At 43.7% G+C, this 11,587-nt stretch overlaps 1 protein-coding gene and 1 long non-coding RNA gene across 4 annotated transcripts in view; one reads left to right on the top strand and one right to left on the bottom strand.

The window, feature by feature from the left end:
• Positions 1 to 5,651: 5,651 nt before the first annotated feature.
• On the bottom strand, positions 5,652 to 10,182 carry LOC131514878 (uncharacterized). Its single transcript, XR_009263308.1, has 2 exons — positions 10,087 to 10,182; positions 5,652 to 9,610 (listed from the first exon to the last, which is right to left on the bottom strand). It is a non-coding gene; the product is annotated as an uncharacterized LOC131514878 (long non-coding RNA).
• The window catches only part of SLC2A12 (solute carrier family 2 member 12), a 58,657-nt gene continuing 56,931 nt past the window's right edge, over positions 9,862 to 11,587 (top strand). The window contains exon 1 of one of the 3 annotated variants that reach the window (XM_058735339.1): positions 9,862 to 10,194. In XM_058735339.1, the coding sequence (XP_058591322.1) occupies positions 10,080 to 10,194 (115 nt within the window). In that variant the 5' untranslated portion in view covers positions 9,862 to 10,079. The remainder of the gene's footprint in view (positions 10,195 to 11,587) is intronic. The other 2 variants (XM_058735338.1, XM_058735337.1) reach the window with 2 other exon arrangements.

The following is an 11,587-nucleotide window of genomic DNA, read 5'->3' as shown; positions in this document are numbered from 1 at the left end:
ATGATTGCCCGTATTGCCTTCAGTCCAGGGCCCAAGGACACCTGGGAAGGCATAGATGCAGCAGGAACAAACAGCTAATTGGACCCACAGAAACCACAAGGTTGACAAAGCACAACTTCCTAATTGGTGGGGTGCTCTCTCAATCTCCTCAGCCCTTGCAGCAGAAACCCACTCTTGCCTCTATCTATCAGTAGGGGGCAGCAGAGAGAAGCAAATTCAGGTTCCAGGCTTCTGCGAGCAAAGCCACCCCACTCCCACCAATATCTCAACGCAGATTTTCCAAGCTGTGTCCTCCTACAAGGTAATGTTTGTTTTGTTTTGTTTTGTTTTGTTTTGTGGCAAAATTAAATATCTAAAATTAAGGACGTTGGGAGAAATCTACATTAAAATGGTTTGGTGTCTACACTGAAAATATTTCTTAGAGCTTTGGTGTCCTAAGAGTAGCATACCATGCAGACAATTTCTCAAACTTTCTGGAAAATGAAAGGGCCCCCTCGTTTTTTTAATTTCTCAGAACATCTATTCGCATCTGAAGATGCGACGCCAAAACTCTGTAGAGGACGAATTAGGAAGCGCTGTCCTAGCAAATTCGTACTGTCTTGAGCAGAGGTTGATTCTCTCGGCTTTAAAGATAAGAGAACATTTATTGGGCGACAGGGAGGAAAGGACGACAATGTTGCCATTTCATAGAGTAAATTATCTCAAGAGGGAGCTTGAAAAATGTGGATACACCTTCAAACCTTTCTACTTGGCACTTTCCTGTCTCACCTTCTCTCCTGGGAAGTTAGGCCAGACCCCAGATTTTCATCTGAAAGTTAAAGATCTAACCAGGGGCCTCCAGTTGGGTACATGGCTCTGGGAAATGTTGAGTCAGGTCATGCCGTTGTAAAGGCTGGAGATACGTGGACTTTTCTGGCTTATCACCACTGTATCCATTGCCAGTCTACTGTCATATGCTGTTTCTGTCCTTTTTAGAAAGGGAGTGCATGATTTGGACGGATAAACAAACAGATTCTCTTTTACACTTACTGTTGCTATTGCATCGGCGAATAAATTATATTTATATGGCACCCGAACAGTTTTAAAAGTGCTTTCAAATACTTTATCTGATTTTATCGTAACTGAAATCCCTTCAAAGAGTTTATGTTAGGAATTTTGGACTCTGGACAGCATTAGCTAAAAATGAGTCTGTTGCTTGGTTTTGGGGTGGTTTATAAGAACGAAGGGAGAGAATACTGAGAACAAAGCCTTGGGAAGGATCAGGAAAGTTCTAGAGAAATGGGTAGTAGGAACTAATGGATGGTCTTTTTGGAGTTCTGCCATTGAGAATGACTGACTGCTCCATTCAGGTATAGTCCCTTGTGTCACCTTGGAAGACTTCCATTCCAAAGACAGAACATCTAATTGTCATGGCGGGCAGGTCCAAGCTTACCCCTTGGCTAAAGGTGGTGTGAACTAGTTGGCAGGTCCCAAAAGAAAATTTCAAGAATATTGCCAAAAGAAGTGAGCTTAGCTGCTTGGTAGAAAAAATTACCAGCTTTAGGCAAAGCAAGTATATGTGTCCCTGTCTTCAAGATAAGGAAACCGAGCCTAGAGGGATGATTCGAACTGGCCAAAGTCGTGTGCATAATAAACAAAAAATCCAACATTAGAATCTATATTATCTTACTCTTGAACCGACATTTTTTTCTATTATTGCCCTATATTTCTATGGAGTCCCTTGGATGCAAATAACAGCTATGACTTACTGAGGATCACTGAGGTCAGATACTGTTCTAAATACTTTCTGTATGTTAATTCATTTCATCCTTGTAGGAATCCTATGAGATGGGTACTATTATTATCCCATTTTAGAGATGAGAAAACTCAGTGTCGGTTCCCAGACTCTTGCAACCAGCTCTGGATGTCAGTTCTGTGCATCTGTATGGGGATAGGTATGATGCGGGGGGGGGGGGGGGGGGGTGCTATTTTCTCTGGCTCTTTGGGGAGTGTCTGCTGCCCTGTGAGTTCAGACAGATGTGACATTTTCCAGAGACAGCATTCCTGCATCGATAGCTTCCTGGAGAATGCAGTTATGGGGGCAGTTTTCATCTGAATTTAGGCAATACATTCTTGAACTCACGGCTTTGTTCTCTGGCCTTAGATACAGGAGCTCAGCTGATAAGTCAGCTCTGTATCATTCTGGGAGTCATTTATGAGTGCTTGGAATCTGATCTTTCAGGCCTTCTAATGATTTTATAAGCATTCATTTCCCTGTGTTAAATTCCTTCCTGCTTAAACTTCCTGCCCTGAACTCTGACTGATATGACCAGTCTCTAACTTAACTCAGAGAGAGAAGATGTGAAAGAGGGGATCCTGGCCCATCCTGTCTGTTCCCTGGGCAAAAAAAGAATTCTATTCCTGGTTTAGTTAGTTGTGCTGGGGCAGGATTAGAGCAACCACGGTGAGGAGTGAGACGAGGCCTTCTGAGAGGGGATCCAGTCAAGGAGGCACTGATTGGCTGGCCCACTGTAGAGTCTGAGATGGGAGGAGACTGCAAAGTTCAAGTTGAGCAGAGTTCAAGGGCCAGGAGACAGGTCTGGAGATCCCAGCTTGAGCCACACTGTGCAGGGCGTCTCAAGTCTCATTAAGAAACTTAGACCAATCCTAAGAACAGAGGAAGCTGGCGAAAGGTTTAAAATACCTGGAATCCATTTAAGGGTCTTGATGTTAGGAAAAAAATCTTCCTGGCTGCAGTTTGGAAATGGCCTCCAGGAGCAAGAACACAGTCAGGGGGGCTCGTTAGAGGCTGCTACAGCTGCCCACAGGGCCAGCGGTCAGGTGGCCTGGATTCAGGGAGCAGCAGTGGAGAAGGGGAGAAGGGAAGGGATCTGAGAGATGTTTAGTAAGCATGCTCATCTGGAGAGAACTCTATTTACCAAACATATTCATGCTTCTTGATCTAAGTTTTGTGGGGCCTGAAGGTTTTAAAAAGTTGAGGGCTCCTACTTTTAAGAAATAAGAATACAAAATGGGGCACCTGGGTGCCTCAGTCATTTAAGCGTCCAACTCTTGATTTTGGCGCAGGTCATGACCTCACTGTCCATGGGATCAAGCCCCACATCGGGCTCTGCTCTCACAGCTCAGAGACTGCTCGGGATTCTGTCTCTCCCTCTCTGTATCTTCCCCCCACTTGTGTTCTCTCTCTTTCTCTCTCTCTCTCTCTCTCTCTCTCTCACTCTCAAAATAAATAAACCTTAAAATAAATACATAAATAAAAATAAAATAAGAACTCAAAATTACATATGAATGTGAATATTTATTTAGCTAAATTCCAAATATAGTAAAACTTTGGTGTGTACACATAATTCATTCTAGAAACATGCTTATAATCCAAAGCACTTGTATATCAAAGCGAATTTCAGGAACCTTTGGCTCAGTTGTGATCATGTGACATTCAACATCACGTACTACTCATATCGCAAGACGTTGTTCATTTAGCAAGTTAAAATTTATCAGAAACGTTTGCTCGTCTTGTGGAACACTACTCACAGAACAAGTTACTCACTATCCCAGGTTTTACTGTACTGAAAAGCTGCCACTGTTACAAACATCACACAATCCAAGAATCGCCTGATACATCTGACAGTATTTTTTTCTCCCTCTCTTCTCCATACACATGTTTTTGGTGACGTTATTTCCTACAGAGAGAATCAAAAGAATCCAGTGTGTCCCCTAGCATGGCCATCCTCCACAGTCCACACACGTCTTGTGCTGAGAGCCATAGGACAGGTTCATGTTGAGAGGCAGTCTCCAGCTCTGTCCCTTCCATCGCGGTGCCCCATGAGTGACAACGTGGAATATGTGTGACATGGGAGACTTCCCGGAAGTCCTTCTTTTACAAAGAGAGCTAACAAGAGCTTAACTATATACACCAAAGCTCCTGGGAGCCATCTAACTGAAACTCAAACCAAATATTTTTCCAAATTAACTGCCCCTAAGCTGGATCCCAAATATTCGAGGGCCACCATGTCACCTGACGCAAAGAAAATGTGACAGAGAGGATGTCAGAGTCATGGTGCAAAGAGTTCGTTAGTCTTAACTCGTTGCAGGTAAATATTTTACTTTTAACCTACCTCTGCACAAATGAAAAAGGATCCATTGCAAGACCGTGTAAGAGTACTGAGGAAGATTTAAAAGTTAGAAATGATTTATTAGGAACAATAGCTGACGGAATGAAGAAAGGCGCTCATTTGTATAGCCAAGCGGGAAAAAAGCAGATGAAGGCCAGACAAATCAAAAAGGAAATTTAAAGGAAGACTATAATTTGAACAGCCTTCTTAGTTGCTCAGATACATCTTTGTGCAAATTAGAAAAAGCTGCCCCTTCTTCATGATATTTTTTTAAAGCGTATTTATTTATTTTGAGAGAGCACGAGCACGTGCATGGGAACGGCAGAGAGAGAGAGAGAGGGAGAGGGAAAGAGAGAATCCCAAGCAGGCTCCATGCTCTTAAGGCAGAGCCTGATGCAGGGCTCGATCATGACCTGATGGTGACCTGAGCCGATATCAAGAGTAAGACGCTCAACCAACTGAGTCGCCCAGACGCACCCCACCCCCCCATGACATTTTCAAGTATCATTTTCTGGAAAATTTGTTTTACGATTAAATAAAACCAACCTGTGCTGTGAATGGGAATGGTCCTCCTATTGTGCAATGTCTAAATTGCACAATAATATATAGTAGCCCTAAATCTGAAGAACGGTTCTTTAGATGTATACTTTATTATATATTATATATTGTATATTGTATATTATATATTATATATTATATATTATATATTATATATTGTATATATATTGTATATGTATATACATGTATATATATTATACAATGTTATCACAACATTAAGAAAACATTTCTTCCGAAAATACTTTTTACACATGATTTACACATGATTAGGACTGGTCTAAATTTCTTAACGTGGCCTAAGATTACCATTCCAACATTGTCAGTTACTTTCAATTTTTACAAGTTCCTTTCTAATCTCTACCGCTATGCACATGCGTGTTTAAAAATTATTATAATGGTAATCAGCATGCAATTTTCTACTCTGATTTTCTCATTCACAATAATAAAATAACAGTTTTTATTGCTATACTGTCCTTAATGATTTTATTGCTAAACTGTCTTAATGGTTTATCATTTTCTACCCAGAAAATATATTATAATAAATTCAACCGTGCTTCCTTATAATGTGAGGAACTTGAATCCATAGGTAATGATTGGTAAGATTCTACATATAAGAAAAAAGTTATACTGAAAACTTTTAGAGAAAGAAGTTATTTAGGTAGTATAAACAGGTAATATAATAACTATCTTTCCAAAAAATCGTACCAAGCTGAGTAGTTGATTGGACCAGGGCTAAGGAAGAGCTGACTTTGTATCTGGGTAATTTTTTTCTAAAGATCATATTTCCCCATTTGTGCTTACACTGTAATGAACCATTTTAGGATTAAAAACTCCAGAGGTACATCGCACATAAACACAGTGCCGTAGGATACACTGGGGAGAAGCAACGGGGTGTAGTGGAAAACATGTGGGTTTTGGAATCAAATGGACTTGGACCGCTGTGCTTTGAAATTTTATGTTCCACAAAAAGACCTGTACAAGAATGTTCATAACAGCTTTACTTATAACAGCTCAAACTGGAAACAGTCCAGGTACACATCAGTAGGAAAATGGATAAATAAACCGTGTCATCGTCACCCATGGAATCCTATTCAGCAATAACAGAATGAACATAATACACATAAAATGAACAGAATGAACAGAATACACATAAAAACATGGGTGAATCTCAAAATTCCGCTCAGTGAAACAAGCCTTCTACGAGAGTACATACTTTATGATTCCATGGTATGAAGAGTCAGAACCAGCAAAGGTAACCCATGTGAGAAAAACCCACAGCACTGGTTGTTTCCAGAGGCTGAAATGGGAATTTACTCAGAAGAGACAACAAAGAACTTTCTGGGATGATGGGCATGTTCTGTAATTTAACAGAGCTTTGGACTGTGCACATGAAATCATGTCATGGTACCCTTAGGATTTGTCCACTTTGTTGTATGTAAAATGTCTCAAAGGGGAAAAAAAAAGAACTAAAACAAATAAATATTGAACTCTAGGGAATGATACACATCCCAAAGTATTTCAACTTACTTTGAAATTCATAAATACTGAGGCGCCTGGGTGGCTTAGTCGGTTAAGCATCCGACTTGGGCTCAGGTCATGATCTTGAGATTCGCAAGTTTGAGCCCTACATCAGTCTCTCTGCTGTCAGCTCTGAACCTGCTTTGGATCCTCTGTTTCCCTCTCTCTCTCTCTCTCTGCCCCTCTCCTGCTTGTGCGAGCATACACAGGCTCGCTCCGTCTCAAAAACACACATTTAAAAAAAAGAAATTCATGAAAACTAGGATGGATCAATGGATGGATAGAAGGGTGGACATATAAGTCAAAGAGTAAGCATGTTGTAAAATGTTGACTATAGAATCTAGGTTTTCCTGTGTTATTGCAAATTTTCATGATAAAACATTGCAAAGTACTTTTTGATCTTGGGCATGCTCATAAACTTCTCAAGTTCAATTTCTGCAAATGGGGGTCATAGTATTTACTTCACAAAGTTGTGATGTTAAAAAAAAAAAAACAACTCGCCACAAAAATAGGCCTGGAATACAGTAGACATTCATGTGCCTGGCAATGCTTCTGGCCTTGTCTCTGGTCCCCTCTTACCTATCTGCCAATTTATCAGCCATGATATGTCTTTTAGGATTCCACAGCATGATCTACAAGCAGGGGGTCTAAAACGTTGTGTGGCATAATTATTGGGGTTATAAGGAACAAACTGTGTGCTGTCTGCTAAGATCTATTTCTTGGGGGTGGGGAACAGCTTTTAAGGATAGCGGTGGCTCAAACTCCATGCAAGAGGGACAGAAAGCCGATGGTGATACTTGCTCCAAAGATATTAACGGAAATGAGAGAGGAAGGCCAGAGTGTTACAGGCAATCATCAAATGGGTTTTGATACATAAAAACTAAACAGGTCTTCAGCTCACTAAAAGCTTCATTTGTGAGCACTCGCTTATTTCAGATATACGATATTCAGATATGATCAAGGATTTATACAGCATGGCTGGTATTGTGCCAGGACCTGGGGGGACAGAGATGGACGAGGGCACACCCAGACGTAGGTACGTGTTCTCTCGGACTTTGCATTCGAACAGTGCTAGCATTGGTTGCATTTACAGGGATCAGCCGGCTAGCCAGCAAATATTTACTGAATATTCACTTGGAATACCATAATGAACGAAACATGCTCCATACTCTCGTAGAGCTTGCTATCTAGCAGAAAAGGCAAAGTTGATCAATCTACACCAAGAAATACATTATAAATTATAAATGTGCAAACTATGATGAAGAAATACAGGTTACTTCAGGAAACTTAGGCAGAAGAATATTCCCCTGTAGCCCAGGTGAAAGGAACCTCCTCCCTTTGCTCGGAGTTAAGAGAGTAAGGCGAGCACAGGACAGACCGGGATAGCCACGGCTCACATCAGGGCAACAACGGAATGAGGAACAGAATTAGTTCTACCAGGAGGCGAGGTAGTCACATTGTTTGCTCATTCCTTTTGGTTTCTTGTTGGATTATGCCTTAGGAATTCCAGTAGAGTTCGACCATAGAAAGTAAAGTGAGAATTGCTTTTAACCAGACTTAAAGAATTCTAGAATTAAGTTTGTCTTCTCTCTGATCAAAGACTACAGCAAACACCCTGACACTTTCATGATGCCCACAAGCCGCTGGAGGAGACGCAGGGCCCGGGATCATTAAACAAGGCGATTACGCGATTGACCAAGTGCAAGAATATGTCCTCCCCTCCACCACTCCCCGCCAATTGAGGTCACTGGTTCTGAGCAGAAAAGGGAGAAGCAAGGGCACGCGGGTGGCGGCTCAGTCGGTTAAGTATCTGACTTTGGCTCAGGTCATGATCTCACAGCTGGTGAGTTTGAGCCCCGCCTCGGGCTCTGTGCTGACAGCTTGGAGCCTGGAGCTTGCTTCGGACTCTGTGTCTCCCTCGCTCTCTGCGACTCTCCCATTCATGCTGCGTCTCTCTCTCTTTCTCAAAAATAAATAAACATTAAAAAAAATTTTTTAAAGGTAGAAGCAAAGAGAATATGGAGAGCTGATGAGAGATGTATGTGTGTCGCAGATAAAAAGTACAGCTCTTACCATCATAACACCTTCTGGGAACAAATTAAAACTAAAGCATCATCGCACTACGCATTCTTCGGTGGGGACAAGCTGATCCGGAGGTATATTCACCTCTGAACCAGGAGGGGGCTGGGCGATATCTGGAGAGCTTCAGCAGGGTCAGCACACATATGACAGGTGCACGGTAAATACTAGTCGAGTTCCTACAGGTTTGTTTCCATTCGCTATGTGATTCCTGGACAGATAAGACAAATATAAAGCGATCTGGTGATGAGCGAAGCAAAGATACACATGATAAGTTACTTCACAGTTGTGTTATGATCCAGCCGAGGCGTCAAAAGTGAGTCCAGAGTGGTTCAGCTTCTGCCAACAGCACAGATCGGCCTCTCCGTCCAGGGAAGTGACTAGGTCAAAAGGGCATGTTTCACGGCCTCTTCCTAAAATCAAGAAAGGCTGATGAGGGAAGGAAGCCAAGAAAGTCAGAGAAGGAAAGGCTCGGAAATTCGGATGTAGGAGTACATTAGGCTGCCTGGCTTTGCAGTCTCAGCCCCGCCACTAAAGTAGCTGTGACACTTGAGGCAACTTTCTCAGCATCCATTGCCTCTTCTGTAACACAGGTACCTGCCTCACAAGTTGTTGTTGTTGCTGTTGTCGTTTCTCAAAAGAATCATCTCCAAAGAAAAGAATCATCTGAGTTAATACCCTCGGCACAATTGCTGGCACATAATAAGTGCTCCATAAATTTTCGTTTTCACGCCTAATGATTTTCTAAAACGATCCCAATTTCCTAAGATTTTTCGCGAAACACGACTTGCTGAAACATACAGCCGAAGGTAAAATATCACAACTCTGTAAGACCTTTTTATCTAAATCATATTCACCAATCGGGGGGCAAAATCTTCTTCTCACTCCCTGATTTTGTTTCCGAGTCTATGGCCACCGCACTCACACAATGGGTCATCGGTGTGACGTCTCTGAATTGGAAACACCCTCCTCCCACAAGCAGGCAATCACACAACCTGACGAAGATTGGGGTTGGGGTGGGGGGGGGGGGTTGGTTCCTCTCATAAAGACAACTATGCATAAATAAACTGGATTACTTTGCGATCATCCCAGGGTATAAAAAGTCGAAAGAATCTATGCAGTATGAGTTCATGCACGCTTGGTCTCGGGCCTGGATCTGTCTGACGGGCCTTGTGGAGGAAGAGTGCATACCACACTCGCCTAGAGCAAAATCAGGCCGAAACAGCAAAGCTGTCTTATGCTTTGTTTAAATGGTGAGTATCACGACTCTTGGAGTAACAGCCTTGCTGAAAAACTGCCACACTTTTCCTTCTGGTATGTCTTTGCATAAATTGTCCCCCTCTCTGCAAGATTAAGTGATACCATCTGTGAACATTCTGGGCCGTCCCTCTCAGCTTCCCTTTAAATCTGCAGGTTTCTCTTCTCTGCCTCTTTTCAAAGGTGCGGGGCATACAAGAGCTCCCCCCACCCCCCACCCCAGCTTGCGGCCAAACCCTGAGCGCCCCGGCCTTTTAACCCCTTGCTTCCAACTCCGCATCTGAAGGCAAAAACAATCCTCGGAGACACGGCCCTCCCACTGCCTCTGATAGGCTGCTTGCAAATAGCAACAGCCTGTGTCACCGAAAAGGGCAAAGCCTTCGGAAATAGAAACAAAGTTGGTTACAAATCACATTGGCTTTGCCCGAAGTTTTTTTTTTTTTTTTTTCCCACCCTTCTTTAAGCATGCTACCATGGGGACAGTGACCGCCGCTGTCACGGGGGGCAGCCGGGGTGGTTCGGGGCCGCGGGAGCGGCTGTAACTTCTCCGCGACCATGGTACCTGTTGAAAACAGAGAGGGCCCCGCTCTGCTGAACCCGAAGGGGAGAGCGGCCGAGACGGACGGCAGCGGCGCGGCCAGCGGCAGCCGGCATCCTCCCGGGGCCAGAGGTAAAGTGAGGCGCCGACCGGCTGGAGGAGCAAGCTGTGCTCGGGTCTCGCTCGCGCGCGCGCGCGTGTGTGTGTGTGTGTGTGTGCGCGCGCGCGTGTGTGTGTGTGTGTACACGTGAGCGTGCACGGTGCGTGGAGAGAAGGGAACGGGATCCGGTGGGAGGAAGAGAGGCAAGGAGCTGTAACGTGGAGATTGAAGTCCCACTGCTGGCACGATGGGTCCGTGGACTGTGTTGACACAATGTGTAACTCTTTTTCATTTGGGGAAGAGTGACTGGCAAAGGAGTCACATGTGTAAACACACACACACACACACACACACCCGCGCGCGCACACACACTTTTTCATTGATTGCCACAAATGGGCAATCTGTAACGAGGGAACATGGAGAACCACCATGTTTTAAGTCAGTATTTTAAGTAGGCTCTGGAAAATTGTTAGTTACGTAATCAATGAACACCAACTTTCTTTTTTAACTTCCCAGCGTCTAGTTGGTAATGCATTTGAGCATTTGAGCCTTAGGGAAGCCTCAAACCTGTGCTCCGTTTGCTCCTGCCTAACTGTCAAACTGGCCTTTCAAACTGAGGGTCCTTGAATCCTTTTTCCTTCTGGAGGCGAAACTGGAAAAAGTTTTAATTCATTCCAGTTATCTTTGCTACAGCAAATGCTTTCCTTCACTTCCACATTTACAGTTCCCACAAACGCACTGCAAGCTCTTGGCTAGCCTTTCCTACTCTGTTAGTTGGTTCCCAAAGGAATGGAAACTAATCGTAATAGGAAATTAAATCGAACACAGATAATTGTCTCTCTGAAGCTTTCCTCAGCTCTGTGCCCCTTCACCATGCCTACCATAGATTCCCAGGCCATTTATTGGAATGGCCAATGTGAAAATGGCCAATTTTCATGAACAATCCAGAACACTAACTGATTCAAAAGGCATGTGCCTCTCACCTTGCAGTGGATCTATCAAATCACGTTTGCCTCGTGGGTCTGTCTGATCTTGGACTTGAATCCACGACCCCTCTGACAGAGGCATGGATTGGCTCTTCCACAATGAGAGGCTATCATTCTTCCTTGCCCTTTCCCCCTTCAGCTTCCTCCTACTTCCCCACTTCTGGTCAAGAATGAGTACCTGAGGTCATTCTTCAGGACGGCCTCTCCCTCGCTTAAGCAGAACTACCCCTTTCTCCAAGGGTGCTCTCTGGCTCCTACGTCTCCAAGCAGGCCAGGGAAGCTTGTATTTGAGGGTAAAGGAAAGAGTTGCAATGTTCTCTCCGAGTTCCTGAAAGACTGAACCGCCGAGCTTGCTCAGGTGGCCATGTCAACAAAAGGGTTCGCTAAATAGCCCGTGGGAACGTCACAAAGAGGATGAAAAGAAACTTTGTCCTGAAGG

This window comes from Neofelis nebulosa, chromosome 6 (genome assembly GCF_028018385.1).
Source record: "Neofelis nebulosa isolate mNeoNeb1 chromosome 6, mNeoNeb1.pri, whole genome shotgun sequence".
NCBI classification, from domain to species: domain Eukaryota; kingdom Metazoa; phylum Chordata; class Mammalia; order Carnivora; family Felidae; genus Neofelis; species Neofelis nebulosa.
Note: the sequence above shows the minus strand (reverse complement) of the source record. Positions and strands in the feature narration are given on the sequence as shown.